The sequence below is a fragment of the Jaculus jaculus genome, chromosome 1 (assembly GCF_020740685.1).
Source record: "Jaculus jaculus isolate mJacJac1 chromosome 1, mJacJac1.mat.Y.cur, whole genome shotgun sequence".
In the NCBI taxonomy this organism is placed as follows: Eukaryota; Metazoa; Chordata; class Mammalia; order Rodentia; family Dipodidae; genus Jaculus; species Jaculus jaculus.
The window spans coordinates 159,829,228-159,851,597 of NC_059102.1; the positions used below are offsets into that span (position 1 = coordinate 159,829,228).

At 41.6% G+C, this 22,370-nt stretch overlaps 1 protein-coding gene across 3 annotated transcripts in view; it reads left to right on the plus strand.

Moving 5' to 3' along the window:
- The window catches only part of Chka (choline kinase alpha), a 64,617-nt gene that overhangs the window by 25,213 nt on the left and 17,034 nt on the right, over nucleotides 1-22,370 (plus strand). The window contains exons 2-4 of one of the 3 annotated variants that reach the window (XM_045158996.1): nucleotides 3,467-3,578; nucleotides 14,549-14,578; nucleotides 15,551-15,604. In XM_045158996.1, coding sequence (XP_045014931.1) covers nucleotides 3,467-3,578; nucleotides 14,549-14,578; nucleotides 15,551-15,604 — 196 coding nt within the window. The remainder of the gene's footprint in view (nucleotides 1-3,466; nucleotides 3,579-14,548; nucleotides 14,579-15,550; nucleotides 15,605-22,370) is intronic. The other 2 variants (XM_004656774.3, XM_004656775.3) reach the window with 2 other exon arrangements.

The window sequence follows — 22,370 nt, forward strand, 5'->3', positions numbered from 1 at the left end:
GTCATCATGAGTTTGAGGCCTACCTTAGCTAGTGTGTGTCTAGGTTAGCCTGGGCTGGAGTGAAATCTTGCCTCAAAAAATAATTAATAAAAAAGGGGGCTGGAGGATTGGCTTAGTGGTTAAGCGCTGTGTGTGAAGTCTAAGAACCCTGGTTTGCGGCTCTATTCCCCAGGACCCACATTAGCCGGATGGACAAGGGGATGCACGCGTCTGGAGTTCATTTGCAGTGGCTGGAGGCCTCTGGTGCACCCATTCTCTCTCTCTGCCTCTTTCTCTCTCTGTCGCTGTCAAAATAAATAAAAATAAACAAAAAAAAATGTAGTTGGTGGTGGCCCAGTGATTAAAAGTGATTGCTTGCAAAACCTGCTGGCCAGGGTTTGATTCCTAGTAGTCACATAAAGCCATATGCCCAAAGTGGCACATACATCTGGAGTTTGTTTGCAGCAGCAAAAGGCCTTGACATACACACACTCACTCACTCACTTGCTCTCTCTGCACGTACATATATTTAAAAAATAATAAAAAAAAATTATGTTTGGAAAACTGAATAGATATAAATGCTTTTAAGTGGAAAAGGGAACACTATAAAACATTCATTATGGCCCCAGCCTTCCCCCTCCTCTGAGGTAGGGTCTCACTCTAGCTCAGGCTGACCTGGGATTCACTGTAGTCTCAGGGTGGCCTTGAACTCCTACCTCTGCTTTCAGATGGAGTGCTGGGATTAAAGGCGGGTTCCATCACACCTAGCCCAGTTTTCTTTTTCTGAATTATGTCTGTGGGTGCACTGGGGCCTCTTGATTCTGCAAGTGAGCAATGATGGTTGTGCTACTCTTTGTGCTTGGCTTATGTGGACGGTTTGGGAATTAAACCTGGGCAGGCAGGCTTTACAAGCAAGTGCTTTTAACCACAAAGCCCTATTTCCAGTCCCTGGTTTCCAGTTTTGATTATTTTATACTTTTATTTATTTGCAAGAAGAAAGAGTGAGAATGGACACATTTGGGCCTACTACCACTGCAAATGAACTTCAGACACATGTGCCAGTTTGTGCATGTGGTTTCATGTGAATACCAGGGAATTAAACCTAGACCATCAGGCCTTACAAGCAAACACCTTTAAACTGCTAAGCAATCTCCCCAGCCCAGTGTACTGACTTTTGTTAGGACACAGGTTCTTCCTTTCAGTTTTCTACTGTCATGGATTATTTAAGTGGGTATTGTTACTTTGATATTTTGCTTGGGTGTCTTGTGCCTCCTATATTTAATTTTGACATGTTTGTTATGAAGTGGTTATATAAGATGGTAAAGATGTGTGGCTTTACATTTCTTTCAAATCTTTGAGAGCATTCTGCAGTTTTACTTCTGCAGATGTTTTTGATAAAATTGTAAATATGGACAGTTGTATTATAACAACCATTTCTGTGATCTTTCTTCACAGCAGTTCTTGTTACTAGTCATGTTATTTGACTCATTGATAACTGATTTTTTTGTTGTTGTTTGTTTTTGTTTTTCAAGGTAAGCTCTCACTCTAGCTCTGGTTGACCTGGAATTCACTAGATAGTCTCAGGGTGGCCTTGAACTCATGATTCTCCTACCTCTGCCTCCCAAGTGCTGGGATTAAAGGTGTATGCCACCATGACCGGCTTTTGATCTCTGATTTTTTTTTTTTTTTTTTTTTTTTTTTTTTGGTTTTTCGAGGTAGGGTCTCACTCTAGCCCAGGCTGACCTGGAATTCACTATGGAGTTTCAGGGTGGCCTCGAACTCATGGCGATCCTCCTACCTCTGCCTCCCGAGTGCTGGGATTAAAGGCGTGCGCCACCACGCCCGGCTGATCTCTGATTTTTAAAAAATATTTATTTGAGAGAAAGAGACAGAGAATGGGCACTTCAGGGCCTCCAGCCACTGCACATGAACTCCAAATGCATGCGCCCCCTTGTGCATCTGGCTTACGTGGGTCCTGGAGAGTCGAACCAGGATCTTTGCAGGCAAACGCCTTAACTGCTAAGCCTGCTCTCCAGCCTTTTTTTTTTTTTTTTTTTTGTGGTTGGTTTCTTACAGTTTAGGTCATTGGTGTAATGACCTTGCTTCATTTATTTTGACTGTCACTAATAATTGACCACTTATTCACTCTAGCAAGTTGTGTAATAAAGACTGCAGGTAACACAATATACAAGGATATCCGGGTTGTGAGCTTGTTTCTGGCCAAGTTAGCTTTCCTTCCTTCTGTAGAAATATGGGGGCAAACTTTGATTCAAGTCACACAGTTTAGAACAGTAGTTCATCTGTTTGCTCTGGCATTTATTTGACTGAACCTTTGAGAATATGTGACAAGAAGAAAAACAGGCTTTAGCACTGATGCAGTGCCTGTCCTGTTGCTGGGTAGCCAGAGCCTGTGTGGGCTGTGATTGGACATGGGGGTGGAGTTCTAGTAAGTTCTTCAGTGGAAGAGCTACCCTATGGTTCGCAGAAAGGGGAAGTATACTTGATTCCTTGCTCACTTGTGGAGTGTTACCCTGTTTTTATTTATCTATTTAATATTTTTATTTATTTACAATGAGAGAGGGAGCAAGGAGGAAGAATGGACACACCAGAGCTCTTTGTTGCTGCAAGTTACCTCCAGATGTTTGTACCACTTTGTGCATGTGGCTTTATGTGGTTATTGGCGAATCAAACCTATTCCCTCCTGCTGTGCAAGCAGGTGCCTTACCTGCTGAGACATGTCTCCAGCCCCTCCGTTTTTTTTTTTTTTTTAAATGATCTTTTAAACTAAAGTGACAATTTACTTGGCTTCTGGGAAACTATTTGTATGTATGTATGTTTGTTTGTTTTTGAGGCAGAGCCTCACACTAGCCCAGTCTGATTGGCTTCATATTCACAGCAATTCTCCTACCTCAGCCTTCCAAGTGCTGGGATTATTTATAAACCTGAGCCATTAAGCCAGGTTTAGACACTTAATGATTGCTTTTATTAATACTACTACTAATTTTCATTTTCTTCCTCCTCCTCCTCCTCTTCCTCCTTTCTCCTCCCTCCCTCCTCTCCTTTCTCTTCCTCCTTTTTTCTTTCCCCTCCTTTCCCCTCCCTTCCCCTTCCTCCCCCCTTCCCCTTCCCCTTCCTCCCCCTCTCCCCTTCCCCCCTCCTTCCCCCCTTCCCCCCTTTTCCCCTCTTCTCACCCCCCCCATTTGTTCCCATCCTTAGTGCTGAGAAGGTTCCTCTTAGGTTCTTGTCATTCTCTAGGTAGACAACAATTAAAAAACATCCCCAACTTTATGCAGGTAAAACCAGATTGGTAATGTCTGCTTTTAAATGTGATTTGAGGAATTAATTTGAAAGCTGGCGTTTATTCTTCATGTTTCCAGTATTCTGAGTGAATACATCAAGATTTAGGGTGAGAACAATTCTAGTGAGCCTGACTCCTCATCAGGATTTAACAAGAATAGTGATGAGTTCTTACTCTTCTATCTGACAGGGGCGGCCTCAGCAACATGCTGTTCCAGTGCTCCTTACCCGACACCATAGCCAGCATTGGCGACGAGCCTCGGACAGTGCTCCTGAGGCTGTATGGAGCAATTTTAAAGATGGTGAGTTTAGGGGGCCACCCGGGGGAGGGAGGCCACTGATGTTTTAAATTCTCTGTCTTAACATCCTGTAAAAAGGTTCTAAATACTTTTGTGTATCTAAATACATTGTGTCTTTAGATATTTAAATCTGTTGCTTTTAATGGGGCTGTACATACGGATTATTGTTTACAGTTTTTAAATCTAATATTTATTAGTAAATAAGAATGCCAGAGAAACTATAATGTTGGTTTAATAGCTAGTGTTTGATGCTTTCTTATTTTTCTACACTTGAACTTTTCTGCTTAGACTTAGATTGTAAAATTGTGATGGAGACGGTATTAGTTTTTAATAAAATAGTCAGCAAGATTTTATCCTGTAAGTATGTATATTTATTATTGTGCCAATTAAAATTCTGAGTTTTAGAGAATAGTGCCAGTTAACGAAGTACGGCCTCAGAGAGGTTGAATTTACCTACTTTCTCTGAGAATTTAAAAAAATATATATATTTATTTATTTGAGAGAGAAAGAGCAAGAGAGAGAATGGGCGGCGCCCCAGGGCCTCCAGCCACTACAAATGAACTCCAGACGCATGTGCCTCCTTGTGCATCTGGGTTACGTGGGTCCTGAGGAATCAAACCAGGGTCCTTTGGCTTTGCAAGCAAACGCCTTAGCCGCTAAGCCATCTTCTCCAGCCCTCTGAGAATTTTTAAAACTTTTGAGTTTGTTAAATCTATAATCTTTTCAAATTTTATTTTGTTTTGTTCTTTGAAATAGGGTTTTATTTTTTTCTTTTTTTTTTTTTTTGAGGTAGGGTCTCACTCTGGCCCAGGCTGACCTGGAATTAACTGTGTAGTCTCAGGGTGGCCTCGAACTCACGGTGATCCTCCTACCCCTGCCTCCCAAGTGTTGGGATTAAAGGCGTGCACTACCACGCCCGACTTAAATAGGGTTTTATTCGTAGGCCCAGGCTGGCCAGAATTTATGTAGTTCAGACTGGCCTTCAACTAATGATCTTCTTGCCTCTGGAGTGCTGGATTTATAGGAATGTGCCATCATAACCAACACCAAACTGTAGTTTGAAAGCATAGTTTCTGAAATAACTGGTGTCTTTGGGGCACATTTACTGAATCAGTCTGAACATTTTTTTCCTTTGAAAATCATTTCTATTCTATGATGAGTCCAATTTTTATAGCAGTCTAGAAGTATTACTTTATAAGTAGTTAAGTATAGTAGAAGTGTTTGGAAGTAAAACTTATTTAAATAGAATTCTATGTCCCTATTTTTAAGGAGAAAAAAGAATATTAAGTAACTCAGAACAATAAATATCAGAATATTTAAAGCTACTTAGGTGAAATTCGTTATTACCAAACTGATAGAATGGGGTATTTAAAAAAATTTTTATTAATATTTGCACTTCTCAAATTGGTACGATTAATTAAGATCTGTAGTCAAATTATTTTTTATTTACTAGAAACAGGGAGAGAGAGAGAAAGAGAGAGAGAGAGAGAGAATATGAATATGGCCGCACCAGGGCCTCTAGCCATTGCAGACAAACTCTAGACGCATGTGCCACCTTGTACATCTGGCTTATGTGGGACCTAGAGAATTGGACTTGGGTCTTTAGGCTTCACAGGCAAGTGCCTTAACCACTAAGCCATCTCTCCACCCCTGGAGGTTTTTTTTTTTTTTTTTTTTTTTTTTTTCCTTAAGGTAGGATCTTGTTCTAGACCAGGCTGACCTGGAATTCACTGTGTAGTAGTCTCAGGGTGGCTTTGATCTCAGTATGATCCTCCTACCTTGGCTTCCCAAGTGCTGGGATTAAAGGCATGCTCCATCATGCTCTGCCTTAGTTATTATTTATTAGACAGATGTAAACTAGCTTCCATCCTGAAGCCACAGGAGACAGTATACTTGCACACATCTAAGTAGGGAATACCATGCAGTTTTTTTTCAGTGTATAAGGAGCAGGTCTAATAATCTTACATTGTCTATGTTATGCAGAAAACATTTTTGTTAGAAAAAGGCTATTTTTTGCTTCATAGATGGAAGCCTATATTTTCAGTATGAATACCTGTTGTTTTAGTTTTTAGTTCAAGTAGTTTTTTTCCCCCATTTTTTGAAGTAGGGTCTCATTTTAGCATAGGCTGTCCTGGAGCTCAGAGATCCTCCTACCTCTGCCTTCCAAGTGGTGAGATTATAGGCATGTACCACCACTCCTGGCTTCAAGTTAATTTTTTTTTTTTTCTTCCCAGGTGGGGTCTTGCTCTGGCCCAAGCTGGCCTGGAATTGACCATGTAGTCTCAGGCTTGCCTCCAACTCACATTGGTCCTCAGCCTCCTAAGTGCTGGGATTAAAGGCATGCACCACTATGCCTGGCCCAAGTACAGTTTTTTGGTCGATATTTAATAAAACCATGAAACACACAGATTGAATATTTTCGGTTCTCTGCAGGTTCTGGTGAGGGCACTGACCGCCAACTAGGAGTTTCAGATACTAATGATCATTGCAGACTGTTGGCCTTTGAAGAGATGCACCAAATTTGTGGGTTCTGAAAATGGGAAAAAAATAGAAGGCTGAGGCAACACACAGTATATGAGCCAGACACAGTGAAAGCTGAGTTTCCACAACTATGAATTTAATTTCAACTCAGCTTTATATTTTCTGTTATTTTTACCTCCTGGAGCCTGGACTGCTGTCTTATAATCAACTCTTTGGCATGAATCTGGCCTATCATGGAAGAAGTCGTTTATCTACAGTGAGGGCTTTGTTCTTGTCTTAACAAAAAACTGCTATTTAAAAGTAATAGTAAAGGGACTGGGGAGATGGCTCAGTGTTTAAAAGTGATTATTTGCAGAGCCTACCAGCTCTAGTTTGACCATCTAGCACCCGTGTAAAGTCTGACACAAAAAGTAGTATTTGTGTTTGATGGTCCTTTGCCTTGGCAAGAGACCCTGGTGTGCACATGCACATGCAAATAAATTATTATTATTATTATTATTATTGGTTTTTCCAGGTGGGGTCTTGCTCTAGTCCAGCAAATAATTTTTTTAAATTTCTTAAAAATAAAATTGATAGCTGTCAAAATTTGCATTAAAAGCTGTAGTTGAAGTGTATAAAATTGTTCAATAGGAAATCCCATGAATAATGGAGAAAAGACAATATTTTGACTAAATTTTCTGCTTTGCACCTTTCCCCTCTATCTCATGAAAGCACTTATATACCCTATACATGTGCATGTGTTTGTCCAGATAGGACTGGTATCTCAGTCAGTGGTGTGATGCCATGATGACCTTGAAGTGGGTCATCATGTTAATTGAAGACTGCTACCCATAATGATAGGCCTGTGTATTTTCTTTTTGTTTTTTGCTATTTTGCTTAATTGTATGATAGACTGGTTTAATTTAGTGTGTTCCTTTTTTCCCTTTCCCCCTCCTTGTTTTAAGCTTTTGAACTTTTTGCCTCTGTGAGAATCAGATAATAAATGGAAATATTTGTCATGTTCTTTGCTCAGTAATGGGTTGAAAAGTGCTTTGGGTTAAAATGACCACATGATTCTCAGTTTTCTCATTTCTTCCTCTTGGTGTTGTGAGATGTCTAATTTCCTTTATTTCCATAGTGGCAGTGAAACGACTGCTCTTTGGTGCAGTTCTCTAAGGGTTAAGTACCAGAAAGCCAAGGTAACACCTTCTGACTGGGTTCAAGTCCACAGTTTGTGTCTCCCAAATATCTGTCTCTTCCCTGCCCCTGATTTTCTATAAGATGAGATATAAGCAAACTTCCTAACTGTGACCCAGAGGTTTTGTTTAAGATTTATGTTAGTTTTAGGGAGTTATGTAAAAGTCCTGTGTTTGACAAGGGCAAGAATAGGTCCTTTTTGAAAATTTGAACACAACACACACACACATATCCAACTGTACATTATTGTAGGAAGTTGTTAAACATAAAAATATTGGGTTGAGCCAGGTTTGGTGGTACACACTTTAATCCCAGCACTGGGAAGGCAGAGGTAGGATGATCCTGTGAGTCTGAGGCCACCCTGAGACTATATAATGAATTCCAGGTTAAACTGGGCTAGAATGAGACCCTACCTGGAAAAAGCAAAAAAATGGGTTAACTTTAACATATTAGTGTGATATAGTGTCTTTGGCATAGCCTAGCCTTCATTTCAATGGTGATGAGGCTGTTTATATTAGTTTGATGGATGATGAAAACCAAACTTCACTATACAGTTACTGTGAAGCCGGGCGTGGTGGCGCACGCCTTTAATCCCAGCACTCTGGGAGGCAGAGGTAGGAGGATTGCTGTGAGTTCAAGGTCACCCTGAGACTAGATAGTGAATTACAAGTCAGCCTGAGCTAGAGTGAGACCCTACCTCGAAAAACAAACAAAAATTTATTGTGAACTATAATAGGATTGTTTAGTACAGTTTGGAATCTAGGGACTGAGAGTTAGGCATTTTACTCAAAGGTATAGCAAGTATATAGCCCCAAGTTCAGTTCCCAGCATGGGGGAAAAAAAAAAAAAAAAGAAAAAGAATGAAAAAGTTTAAAAATGTTAATGTTGTGGAAGGTGATGCAATTACTAGAAGAGAGCTGGGAACTGTCAGACTTTCAGACTTGCTATAAATGTAATTTAATTTTCTTTCTAGTACTGGGGAAGGAACATAAACTCAGCAAAATCTGGTAGCAGCCTTTTCAGAGAAGCAAGTTTGATTACAAATAACCAGTTTGCTTATTTATCATGAGTTTGTGTAGCTTGTGCCAGTTGGCAGTAGTCTCAGAGAAGTGCCTTGTCCATTTCTCTGTCAGAACAGTGACTGTTAAGCCAGATCCGCTGTGCATGAATGGAGAGATTGGCCTCACCACTATGGATGGCCTCCAGGGCCTGAGTGTCTCTATCACACATCAAAGATCTCTTGAGTATTGTCTGGAAAACTGTTATTTTTTTTGTTTTTGTTTTGTTTTTGAGTAACAGAAGGGTAAAATTACTGCTTGTTTGAGTACTAACCATAATACAATTAATTAAAAGCACCAAGGCACAACGCAGATATGCATTAATTTTCTAAAAGACTGAAATTTAGGACGCTGCCCTCTTTGAATCCAAAAGCAAAATGTCCTCTTACTTTCTCTTATTTGCAGTTTAATTAAAAATCGGACCACAGTAAAAATAAGGAATAGCCTGTAAGTACTTAATATTAAACTATTGGCTACTGAAAGATAAATTTCTTAAAAATATTTCTGTGAGGCACTAAGTTTTTGTTTTTTTAATACAGTGACTCTACCTCTGAAGCTCCTTTTTGGAGGGCCAGGCCCTGGAACTGAGGACTGTGAATTGCCCTCTTTATCCTCATTGCAATTAAGGTCATTATAAGTTCAAGTTACCTGGTTAACTCTCCTTTACAAAAAATCTCCCTGTACTTTGAGTATAATTATGTCTATTCTGAGGTAGTCAGAACTTCCATAAGGACTCCCCGCACCCCATAATGTAGTTCCCGTTTGGTTTAACATAGTAATTCCTAGCTTAATGGTCTCTAAACGTAGTTGCCAAATTACTACCCATAGCCCTTCCATACCTGCTTTGGTGCCTTCTTTTTGTAACTAAGTAAATCAGACTTACATGTCTAATTTTGACATATTCAAAGTGTCCATGTCTTGCTGGTCTTAATGTTTGGGATTTATAGTATGAAGCCAATATGGATTTCCGATCCCTGGAAGGCCTCTGGGAAGGAGATGTCTTGTGTTGGGGGAATGAAGGGCGTTGGGGGTAATGTACCACTTTAGTTGTATGTGCATGTGTTCTCTGCTGCAGGCTTGTCCATGCGATCGTGCCTGGAGCACTCTGGTTTCCAGGTGACAGACACGATTCACGGTATAGTATGAGACCTCTGAAGTTGGAGCATTCTCTACAGCTTTAATTTCTTTCTTTTAGTTCTTGGATTCAAGAAATGCTTTTTAAAAAGAAAACTGTAATGCTTGTTAAGTAGCACCAGCTATGTGCTATACTTAAAGAGGTACAGTGACTAAAGATTTTAGAATGTTATATATTAAATACATCACTTTTTGTTTTTGCTTTTATTGTCCAAGGCAAATCAGATCTCCCTGTCTTCTGTTCCCTCAGTAGAAAATGTCAAACATTTAGTAACTTAAAATTTATGGGCCTCAACTTGAGAATTTAAATTGAAATACTTAAGTTCTTCCTTCATATGACTGTAAGCATATCGTGTGTGTGTGTGTGTGTGTGTGTGTGTGTGTGTGTGTGTGTGTGTGTTGGTTAGATTTAGAAATAAACTTTTCTTCCTTATCCTTAGTGTACTTTCATATGTCTTAGCTGGGTACCCAGCTCTTTTTATGAAGCTTAGCAGTGCTGATCTAGCTGGCAGTGTGCCAGGCTGGAGAGGTGAGGTGTGAAGCACACTTCCTGGAAAAGCATTACTTCCAAGTCAGCCCTTGGGTAGGTGTTTATATGGAAGGTATTTTAGCCTTGAAAGCTCAGAATTTTTGGGTGAACAGGTTGCCTTGATCAGACCTGAATCTTTAAGGTTGTGAAATGAGCCTTTATTACCTGGCTTTCATCTTGCCAGCTACTGGTTTTATTGCCTAGAGCCTTTTAAGAGGTTCTAGTGTCATATCCGTGTTATTCAAGTCATCTGGTTTTAAAATCAGTGTCCAGAAAGATCAAGTTGTTTGAGGATGTTCCTTGGGAACATGGAAGATAATGTAAGATACTGTAGAGACTGCTAAAAATACTAGAAATTACTTGTTTAAATTCAGGTGACTCTTGTGCTTATAAATTAATCATGTAACCTCTTTTTTTTTTTTTTTTGAGACAAGGTTTCATATATCCTAGGCTGGCCTCCAACTTACTAGGAAGCAAAAGATGACCTTGAACTTCTAGTGTACTGTGCACTGTTGGGGATAGAACCCAGAGCCTCCTGCATGCTAGGCAAGCACTCTACCAACTGAGGTACATCTCTGTCCCCTCTGAAGACTTTAAATGTTTTACACAGCTATCTGCCACTTATTAATCTTATTTGTATCCACATGCCCACCCATGCAGATTCCAGGAGTAGCTGACATGCTGCTGTTACTTTTCACAAAGGGTCTTCACTCTAGTAGTTTAGTCAAACGACACCCTCATTATTAGAGGAATCTTAAGTGGTCAAAGTAAAATCTTACAAAACCTATTTATTCTGTGTAATGGAATAAGTTGAAATAAGTTTAAAGAAATAAACCTGGGTCTGGAGAGATGACTTTAGTAGTTAAGGCACTTGTCTGCAAAGCCAAAGGACCCAGGTATGATTCCCCAGGACCCACGTAAGCCAGATACACAAGGTGGCACATGCATCTGGAGTTCATTTGCAGTGGCTGGATGCCCTGGTGTGCCCATTCTCTCTCTCTCCCTCCCTCTCTCTCTCTCTCAAGTAAATAAGTAAGAATAATTAAAAAAAAAAAAGAAAGCAACCTGTGATATTGTTAAATATTAGGTAGAAGATTTTAAATCTAAAATTAGGGATGGGGAGATGGCTCAGGCAGTGAAAGTGCTTGCTTGCAAAGCCTGCTAGCCCAGGTTTGATTTCCCAGTACCTATGTGAAGCCAGACAAAGTGCTGTATGCACCTGGAGTTTGTTTGCAGTGTCAAGAGGTCCTGGCACTTGTCTCTCTTTCTCTGACTGTCTTATTTTTCAGTCTCTTAGATAAATACAATAAAATATAAAAACCATATGTAACACCAAGTGATATCACCTCATCCTATTGCCCTGAAGTGTCTTACTATATCTTAATTTCATTTTCAGGGCCCTGGAATAGAATCTTTTGACAGACTTTGTAACAGGAATATTTACTACTTTCACAATCTGATTTTAAATTAAAAAAAAAAAAAAACCCACAAAGTCTTAAAATGTGATTTTTGTCAGAGAGGTAATATTTAAGACCTCACATCTTAGGGCCGGAGAGATGGCTCAGCAGTTAAAGGTGCTTGCTTGTAAAGCCCACCAACCCGGGTTTGATTTTCTAGTACCCACATAAAGCCAGATGCAGAAAGTAACACGTGTCTGGATTTCGTATGCAGTGTCAGGAGGCCCTAGAGTGCCCATACACATTCTCTCCCTCTCCCTCCCTCCCTCCCTCTCTCACATTCATATACACATACTGCCCAAAGTAGAAAGGAATTTAAAAAGGTGAGATAAATTCATTGGCAACATAATCTGTGTAACCTGAGACAGAAAATTTATATTTGCACTGATTTCTTAGGTTTTGAAATTTCAATGTTTATTTAAAACAAAATAAACTATTATAAGGAATTTCATAAATACAGGACAGGAGTTATGAACCCAAAGTGATCATTATCCATTTTCCTCATGGCTAGTTTTTTGCTTTTTCCTCATCTACTTTCCAAAGGTTATTTTAAAGCAAAAGCTACCCATTTAAGTTCTTCCAACTTAGGGAGATAACTTTGTGGATAATGTGCTTTTCTGCTCAAGTGTAAGTAACTAGACTTCCAACCCTAGAAGTTACATAAAGCTGGACTCGGTAGAAAGCATTTTAATTCCAGCCCTCTAAGGAGATGGGATGCCAGACAAGAGAAGCCTAGAAGCTTGTGGGCCAGCCAGCCAGTCTGGTATATGCAGCAGTAAACAGTAGAGAGACACCATGCCTTAAACAAGGTGGACGATAAGGACCAACACTCGGGGTTGTCCTCTGACTTCCACACACATAGCATAGTACACTCTTACACGTGACCACAAAGATAATCATAAATATTTGACCCCATATATGGTCTTTCAAAATAAAGATTCCTGTTATTATAAACAAAATTATAAGCCTTAAGGAAATTAGGACTGAGAATGGAGCTCAGTGGTAAGACAGTTGTTTAGCATGTGCAAGGCCTTAGACTTGATCCCCAGCATCACACACACATTATTTTTTTTAACTAGAATTGGGTATGATGGCATATGCCTGTGATCCCAGCATTTGGGAGGCAGAGGCAGGAGGATCAGAAATTCCTGGTCATCTTTAGTCATGTAGTTTGAGGACAACCTGAGCTACATGGGACCCTATCTCAAAAGAACTAAAAGTAGGAAGTTAGGGAAGTAGCTTAGCAGGTAGAGTGAGCTCTTGTACAAGCATAAGGACCTGAGTGCAATTTTCAGCACCAACATAAAAAGTTAGGCATGGCTGCACATGCCTGTAAAACCTCAAGTTGAGAAGGGTGGAGACAGGAGGATCACTGGGACTGGCTGGTCAACCAGTCTAACTGAATAATATAGCCAGCAACTCTTTCAGGAACATTAGTAGAGGACGATACCCAGTATCCTCTGGCCTTGGTACACATGCACATTCATTTGCACACATGTGCATTCATCACATGCGCACATGCCATACATACTACACACAACAAAAAAATAAGAAAAAAATTAACCAGTCTCAAATTTCTAATTGTACAAAGTTAGTTTTTTTAGCTTATAAAAGAATTGTATTAATTTGTAAGCTAGTTGAAGGAAGGTGTAGAAACATGCTAAGTATTTGTGCAGTGTTTTTAATACCCACTTCAAGTAAAATTGTGCCACTATAGTAAAATTTCACTGATTCCAAGAATAGGGTTTGCTTCCTGTTTGCCTGAACAGACTTCTGTCCTAGGACCCTGTCTCACACTGAGCTTCTGCTTAACCTACCTCAGAAGAGTCTGCTCTCCCTGTTCATGACTTCATGTCCATGCTTTTCTGGTGTGAGATTTCCTGTTTGTTTTGTTTTTGTTTTTTCTTCTTGTTTTGAGGCCCTAGGGAACCAAGACATTCTGTACTGAGGAAATAGAACATAGGGTCGGAGACTGCAGAAGTCCATATTGCCTTGGCAATGGTGCTCTTATGGCATATATGTTAATTCAGGGTTGGGTGGGGTAGTTGGGTGTGGGGAAATTATTAAGAGTTTATATCCACTTGTAGTGCTTGCTAATATGTTAAAAAGGAACCAGAACTAAGCCAGTTTGTCATTTTGAGTCAAGTGACTTGCTTTGGAGAGCACCATTAAACAGGGAAAAGGACTTCTGTTAGCTGAATAACCTATTACCTGTATCTCCCTAAGAAGATACAGTTAGAGCAATAACAGCAAAGGAATAACCAGTCATTTAGAGTTGTGTGCAGGTCAAATCCCGTTACAACAAATTTTGATAGGATATCCAAATTCTTTATCTTAACGCTTTTTCTATAAAAATATTAATACATGCATAAACTATAAGTTATGAAACCTGTTTGGTTATTAAATTTTCCATGGGAAGAGAAAGGTACAAGGACTTCTATAAAGGTCAATTTTAGCCCTATTCAGTGTCCTAGTTAACATGGCTGCCAGCTTCTCCATTCTTGCAGCATGGATAGGAGTTTGCATGGCCAGTCTGCATTATCCTCTGCAGCTAATTCAAATAGCAAGTACCAGAATTTGATAATTTGGGAAACATTAACAAAAAAGGTGGAGCCCCTATTTATTAGGAATCCGTAGGCCATTTGGGAAAGAAGACTGCCTGATGGGTGTCTATGAGATGCCCAAGTGTTTAGAGGAAGGGAAAGGTTAAAGCCTTCATGCCACCTAGTCATTCTTAGGATCATACCATCTGTGAGGTATTTTTGTATCTTGATTTTATACCTTTCATTGTAGCGGGATTTAACCTGTTAGGTTTTCATCAGAGAAATAAATGCAGAGTACTCAAATGAAATGATCACATACCCCCATTTGTACTGTGTACTGTTTTAGAAGTACTGACCTGTAAGCTGCAGATACTATTGAATATGTGCATTTTCAGATAGCTTTATTTACATGGTTACTTATTTTGTTTACTTTTCTATAAAAATAAGACATGCAGTATGATGTCTGGAGTGTCATTTTGGTGTATGGCAGTGAGTGGTGCTGTGAATCACACTGTGTTGTGACTGCTGCTAGACTAGCTGGTGTTGCTTAACGTGGCATTTTTTTTCCTGTCCACACTTTCCACCCTCGGTACAGGTATTTTTGATAAAGCTGTGGAATGGAAAGGTATGTTTTTAATGGGATGTTCAAGAATCTTTTACCTTAAAATTCTTTAAAGGAGGTTTCCTTGAAGGGATTCCTCTTAGATCTGACTCAAGCAGACTTAATTGTAACAATAATGTATTTTTGGAGGCATTAGTCGAGTATAAAAGTTTAACACAACCCTTAATTTTCTGATTTTACTTTTCCCTTTATTAAAGAAGTTTGAGGGTTTTTTTTAAACACTTGGGGTGGGGGTGGCTTGGAAGTACGTGACCTGTGCCATGAAGAATGCAGTCTGTGTGTTCTGATACCAGTTGATGATCTAGTTGTTTGTTACTCTCAGAATCCTGGTTACCAATAACTTGCAATTTCATTGAGGAAAGTGATGTTAAAAGTAGCTCTTGACTATATTAGATAATTTTAGGGATTCTATATATTAAGTCGGCATAGTCCTCTTTTTGCTTGAGAAGCAGTTCAGATTGAACTGTAACTGACCAAGTAGAAGGGCTAGACTGGGCGAGTGACCATACCAAGTTTCCTGCCTGCACAGTGCTTTCCTCTGTCCACAGTCTGCTGACCAGATGTCAAGACATTTTGTCTTGCAGGTTGGCTTGAGAGGACCACATAGCTAATTTGGTGAGAGCTGTGGCCCATGCTTGCTTTAGAAGGCCCGACTGGAAGAGAGTGCTTTAGTGACTTTCCTCTAACAATGAAATTGTGAAAGGTATATGGGGCCAGCTGTGTGATGCGCAGCTATTTGGTCTCAGCAGCATATCCCTTTGCTCGTAAAGAGATGAAGCACTTTCTAAGGCATTGGCACCAGTGCTGGAGACTAGACTGCTGGTGCCTTTAGACTACGCTGGTCACACGGCGGGCAAGAAGCCCTTGTCAAAGATCTGTGATGTTTTGTGAACCCTGACTTCTGGTGGTTGCAAAGTTAGTGTCTGCTCTGTGTGCTTCATCTCACTGGAAGTGTTTGCTTTTTCTCATTCATAGAGGTCCTGTAATAAAGAGGGATCCGAACAAGCTCAGAAAGAAAATGAATTTCAAGTAAGTAATTCAGTCTGTTCTGCATCTGCATGAGATGTAAACTGGTGGTGGCCAGCCTCCCTGCACTGCGGCTTGGCAGGGCATCTTTTCTGTCCTTGGAAACCCCGTATCTTACTCAGAGGAAGGGCTCTGAGCAAATCTGAGCCAGATCACTGAGATTGAGCCAGCAAAAGGATAGGAAGGATGGTGTCTTTGTGGTGGCAATTTCTGAGCAGTGTCTGGAGAGCTGAGAGATAGAGGCTTAGGTAACATCTCTGTTACTCTGCTGTGGAGACAGCATCTCTCACCCACTCCTGGCCATTCCCACTATGTCAACAGGAAGTAGGTCACTGCCTGGGTTTGGTGGCTTCTTTTCCCCTGAGGAAGCAGCAGTGTTGATCCTATGCATGATAGCCAGGTTGGGAAGGCTTCTTTGCAGACTCAGACTGAACTAAAGTGACCCATACTGAGACACTTACATGGGCTCCAGTTATGGAATGTGGAGCCAAGCCAGATGCAGGAACATGCCTGGGAGTACAGACTCATGTACGTGCATGTGCACAAGATAAGACAGCTGGTGTGCTGAGGCCAGCTGGCTGCCCAGGTGAGCGGTCCCCTGCTGTTTCCTCTCCTTGCACTACAGCTGCAGTAACAGTGCAGCAGCAGCAGCACCCTAGTCCCAGACATGTCCTGACCTACAAGCTGGCACATAATTATAGCTAGTACCTTCTCGTTGCTGGGGCAACCCCCCCCCAAAAAAAAAAACAAAACATCACCACCACCATCACCAAAAGCAGATTATGGGAGAAAAGGATTTATTTCTGTTTATAGTTTCAAGGGAAACTTCATGGTGGAGAAAGCATGGCAGAGCAGACAGCCTGGGTGTTACATTTTATTGCAGCAGCAACTAGCTCTGACTACCCAGTGGATTAATGAACCTCAGGGTCTGCCCTCAGCAACACATCTCCTCCAGCAAGGCTTCACCTCCCAAAGGCTCCACAACATTCCCAAATCTCCACCAGCTGGAGACCAAGTATGTGGGGGACACTTTATAATAATTCCTACCCTTAGCCATCCTGCTCATCAAGGAGTCTGACTTGCCCATGATCTTTGGGGACATAGTGTTCATGAGTTCTTGAGCATAGAGGAATTGTTGTCTGCTCCTCATTAGCTCCCACCTTAAAAAAAAAAATGTATCTGGGGCTGGAGGGACGGCTTAGTGGTTAAGACATTTGCCTGCAAAGCCAAAGGACCCAGGTTCGATTTCCAAAGACAGATGCACAAGGTGGCACATGCATCTGGAATTCCTTTGCAGTGGCTAGAGGCCCTGGTGCACCCATTCTCTCTTTCTCCTCCCTTTCTCTGTCAAATAAGTAAAATGAGTGGAAACAAAATATTTTTTAAAAATTGTCTGTGTATGTGTGTGTATATGTATATGTATCTATCTGAGAAGGGGTGAGAATGAATGGGCACACCAGGGCCTCCTGCCACTGCAAACAAACCCTAGCTACATGTACCACTTTGTGTATCTGGCTTTATGTTAATACTGGGTTATTAAACTCTGGGCCAGTAGGCTTTGCAGGCAAGCATCCTTAACCACTGAACAATCTCCAAAGCCCCATTGAGCCCTGTTAAATGCCCCCCTGTTCTGAATATTGCTGCAGAGCCTGTCCTTTCCACAGAACCTTTTCCCCAGGTCCTTGCGCTCTGCAGAGGATGGTGTTTTCTACCACCCCATGAACTTCTGACTACTCACAGGTGGGGTGTCTCCTTCTGCCTCACTTCCCATTTCTCCTGCATCAGAAACCCCAGCTCTCTCAGGCTCCTGCTCTGCTCCGTCTCCTTCATTCCCCTTCATCATGAATTCTGAGTTACCTGCTCCTTACCCTGATTCCACAAGGGTTCTTGTTTGAGTCCATTCTGGCTCATGCTGTCTATTCATTGGCCCTTTCTTTAAAAACTATGTATTTAAGCTGGGCATGGTAGTGCATGCCTTTAATCCTAGCACTCAGTAGGCATAGGTGGGAGATTTGCTGTGAGTTCGAAGCCACCCTGAGAATACAGAGTGAATTCCAGGTCAACCTGGGCTAGAGTGAGACCCTACTTTGAAAAACAAAACAAAAAAAAATTATGTATTTGTTTATTTATTTATTTTTTTTAATGAGAGAGGGAGAGAATTGGCATGCCAGGGCCTCTAGCCACTGCAGTCAAACTCCAGACACGTGTGCCACCTTGTGCGCATGTGCAATTTTGCGTGCTTGTGTCACCTTGGACATCTGGCTTATGTGGGACCTGGGTCCTTAGGCTTCGCAGGCAAGTACCTTAATTGCTAAGTCCTCTCTTTAGCCCATATTTAGTTTATTTTTAATTAGTATGTGCATACATGCCTGCATAGGCATGCCAAGGTTTCTTGCCACTGGAAACGAATGCCAGGCACATGCATCACTTCCATGTTTGGCTCTATGTGAATGTTAGGGAATCAAACCCTGCCTGGCAGGGTTTGCAAGCAAATACCTTTAAACATTAAGCCATTTTCCTAACCTGCTGGCCCCTATAATTCTGACCACCTCATCCCTCTCAGTGTTTCCCATCTAATTCTCCTGTCATTCCTTCCCTTGGGTGTGCTGTCTTTCTAGGAATTGTGCCCCCTCTGCTGACCTCCCAGCACACTTTGGCTCCTCCAGTCTAGACACTGTGGCCTTCTCCTGCCTCTTTAACATTCTACCCAATTGAGAACTCAGTTGTATTGCCAGGAGTCTTTCCTTCTACACGTTCTCAGCTGTCTTCTACTTGTTTCGCGTATGCTCACCTGTAAGTTCTGCCCTGAAAAATGCAGCCTCTTCTGTAAACCTTCCTTACCTAGACTGCTGAATCTGGTTAGAATCACAGAGCTGGGAGTGAGTACACTTTGCCGTTAAGGCCCTGGTGCTTTATACCTTAGTGCCAAGCCTTTTGTTTTCTCTTTCAGCCTCTCCTGTCACCACCCTAGGCAGGAGCTAATTCTTTGATGGTTGTTCATCTCTTGTTTGGCATTTGCTCACTTGAAGTTCTGCACCTGGGGTGTCTTCTCCACAGTGCCCTGTGAAGGACATCTTTAAACTTGCCAGCTTCTCTTTGTTCTTTGGCTCTGACTTCTTAGCTTGTCATCACCTCCCTTCTTCTCTAGGTGACAGGCTCTTTGCTGGTTTTGTTCTAGCATTTCTCTTTCCATTAAAAAAATTATTGCCTAATTCTATTCTATTTTGTTATCTGAAGATTTTTAAGCTTTTTTTTTTTTTTTTTTTGCCATGGCACTAGCCTATAGTCAAAGCACTTGGGAGGCTGAAGCAATAAGATTGGTGAAAGTTCAAGGCCAACTTGGATTGTATAGTGAGATCCTCTCTCAAAACCCCCTCTCCAAATGACTTTTCTTTTTGTGCTAAGGATTGAACTGAGGGCCTTTAAGTTTTTTCCCTCCAGCCCCTGGGAAGATTTCTTTTGTGGCAGGATCTGTTGGTCTCTAGTTAGGAGTGGTGGTATATACCTATCGTACCAGCCCTTGGAGGCAGAGGCAAGAAAATCATGAATTCAAGGCCAGCCTCGGCTCTATAGTAAGAACTCCATCTCAGAAGTCTTCAGCCTGGCGGTACAGGTTTGTCAGGCCAGCTACTTGCAAGGCTAAGAAGGCAGGAGGACCATTCATTCAAGTCCCTCTTGGCCTACAGAGTGAATTCAAGGCTAATCTGGGGAATTTAGAGGTTTTTTAAAAAAATACTTTAAATATTTATTTATTATTTATTTGAGAGAGATACAGAGAATGGGCATGCCAAGACTTCTAAACCACTGCAGATGAACTACAGACGCATGTGCCACCTTGTCCACCTGGCTTACTTGGGTACTGGGGAACCAAACCTGGGTCCTTGGGCTTTGCAGGCAAGCACCTTAACTGCTAAACCATCTCTCCATCCCAACCAAAACTACTTCTTCTTTTTTTTTTTTTTTTTTTTTAAGTCAACCAGTCATGGTGGCACATACCTTTAATTTCAATACTCAGTTAGCAGAGGTAGGAGGATCGCTGTGAGTTCAAGGCCAGCCTGAGACTACATAGTGAGTTTCAGGTCAGACTGGGCTAGTGAGACCCTACTTCAAAAAACAAACAGAAAAAGTTTCATAACACAAAGTACTAAATTCAATCACCAGTACTTGGAGGAGGGCTGGGTAGATGGCTCAGTGGTTAGAGCCATTTGCTTGGGGCTCAAATATCCAGTACACTACATAGAGCCAGATGTACAAAGTAGCACATGCATCTGGAGTTAATTTGCAATGGCAAGAAGCCCTGACATGCCCATACTCCTTCCTGCTCTTTCCACTCTTGAATTCTTACTTTTCAATCTCCCTCTTCTCTCCCCCCTCTTAATCTCTTTACCCCCCTACCCCCTCCTAGGAATTTAGGGTTAGTTAGGCCCCACTCGCCATACTGAAATCATAATATAATTTTATTTTGTTTGTGGTGCTGGGAATAGAACCTAGGGCTTCATGCATGCTGAGGAAGCTTTCTGTTACTGAGTTACACCCCAGCTCCTCCATCTCTTATGAGAAAAATGTCTTGATCTTTTGAGTCAGGATCTCAAACTCAGCATCCGACTGAGGATGGCTTTGAACTCCTGTTCTCTAGTCTGCACATCTTAAATACTAGGATTAGAGGTATAAACACCATGCCCTGTTGATGTAGTGTTGGGTATTGAATGCAGGGCCTTGTGCATGCTAGATAGGCATTCTGCCAATTGAGCTACATACCGAGCACCTGTATTTAACTTCATATTTCAAAAAATTCCAAGTTTGGGCATGGTGGCACATGCCTTTAATCCCAGCACCCGGGAGGCAGAGGTAGGATTGCTGTGAGTTCAAGGCCACCCTGAGACTACATAATGAATTCCAGGTTAGCTTGAACTAGATTGAAACCATACCTCAAAAAAACCAAAAATAGCCAGGTGTTGTGGCTCACACCTTTAATCCCAGCACTTGGGAGGCAGAGGTAGAATTGCTGTGAGCTGTGGGTTCAAGGCCACCATGAAACTGCACAGTGAATTCCAGGTCAGCCTGGGCTAGAGGGAGACCTTACCTCAAAAAACAAAAAAAATAAATAAAAGTAAAAATGCAAGAATAGTACAGAGCCAGATGTGGTGGCACATGCCTAATCTCAGCACTTGGCAGTTGGTGGCAAGAGGGTAAGGAGTTCAAGGTCATCCTTAGCTCCATAGTAAATTCAGGGCCAGGCTGGGCTACATGAGACCCTAGCTCACGTGGCCCCTGTGAAAGATGACTAGCACAGAGAGACCCCGGCGCCCTTACCTAGCTCCACTCACCCTGTCCTTCCACATAATAATGGGCAGTGATAAGAACTGGAGCATGGTCTTTGGTATGGCAATAACTCCACTGCAGATAAATCAACCGCTGACCTTCTTTAAATTTCAAGGGATTTTCCACTAAATCTGTTCTTTGTTTTATCCAAGGATTTAAGCCATGATTCCAGCACTGTATTTGACTTCTTCTCCTTAGTCTTTTTCAGCCTGTAAGTTTTCAGTGTTTGTAGTCTTGGTACTTGGGGAGAGTTCTGGCCCGTTATTGTTGAATGTCTCTAGGCTCCAAGCTTTGGTTTGTTTGGTGTTTGTGATTGTAATGAGGTTATGTATTTTTTGCTAGCATGCAACAGAAATCTGTGTGTTCTCAAGGTTCTTAGTGTCAGTATTCTTATTCCTGGACTTCTTTTTTGAAGAAGTGAAACTTTATAGATAAAAATGAAGTAGCTGAGCTGGGTGTGGTGGTGCACGCCTTTAATCCCAGCAGTGGTAGGAGGATCACCGTGAGTTCAAGGCCACCCTGAGATTACATAGTGAATTCCAGGTCAGCCTGGACTAGCATGAAACCCTACCTTGAAAACCAAACAAACAAACAAAAAAACCAAAAAACCCAGTAGTAGCTGAATATGGTGGTCCATATCTCCCCCCCCCCTCCATCCCTAAGGCAGGGTCTCACTCTCCCTCAGTCTGAACCTGGAGCTCGCTAGCCCAGGCTGACTCAAAACTCACAGCAGTCCTCCTACCCCAGCCTCTTAAGTGAGTGCTGGGATTAAAGGGGTGTGCCACCACTCTTCTTTTGTTGCTAGGTAAATTTGCCCAGGTCATAAGCTTTAAGTGCATGTTTCTCAACTTGTTGAGGACTTGGGTTTGGATTGCTTAGCTGAGACCCTTTCATAATCCACAGCCTGCTCATGTCTGTCCTCTTTCCCCTGATGGCCCCATTCTAGCCACTGTATCAGACTTCCTACATCCACTGGGCCACTCACAGTATCCTCACTCCTTTTTATTTTTTATTATTTTATTTATTTTTTTATTAATTTATTATTATTTATTTATTTGAGAGCGACAGACACAGAGAGAAAGACAGATAGAGGGAGAGAGAGAGAATGGGCGCGCCAGGGCTTCCAGCCTCTGCAAATGAACTCCAGACGCGTGCGCCCTCTTGTGCATCTGGCTAACGTGGGACCTGGGGAACCGAGCCTCGAACCGAGGTCCTTAGGCTTCACATGCAAGTGCTTAACCGCTAAGCCATCTCTCCAGCCCTCCTTTTTATTTTTTATTTTTCTCATTTTTTTTTAATTTGAGAGAAAGATAATTGGCTCTCCAGGGTCTCAGCCACTGCAATTGACTCCAGAAGCTTTTACCACCTAATGGGCATGTGCGACCTTGCGCTTGCCTCACCTTTGTGTGTCTTGCTTATGTGGGATCTGGGGAGTAGAATATGGGTC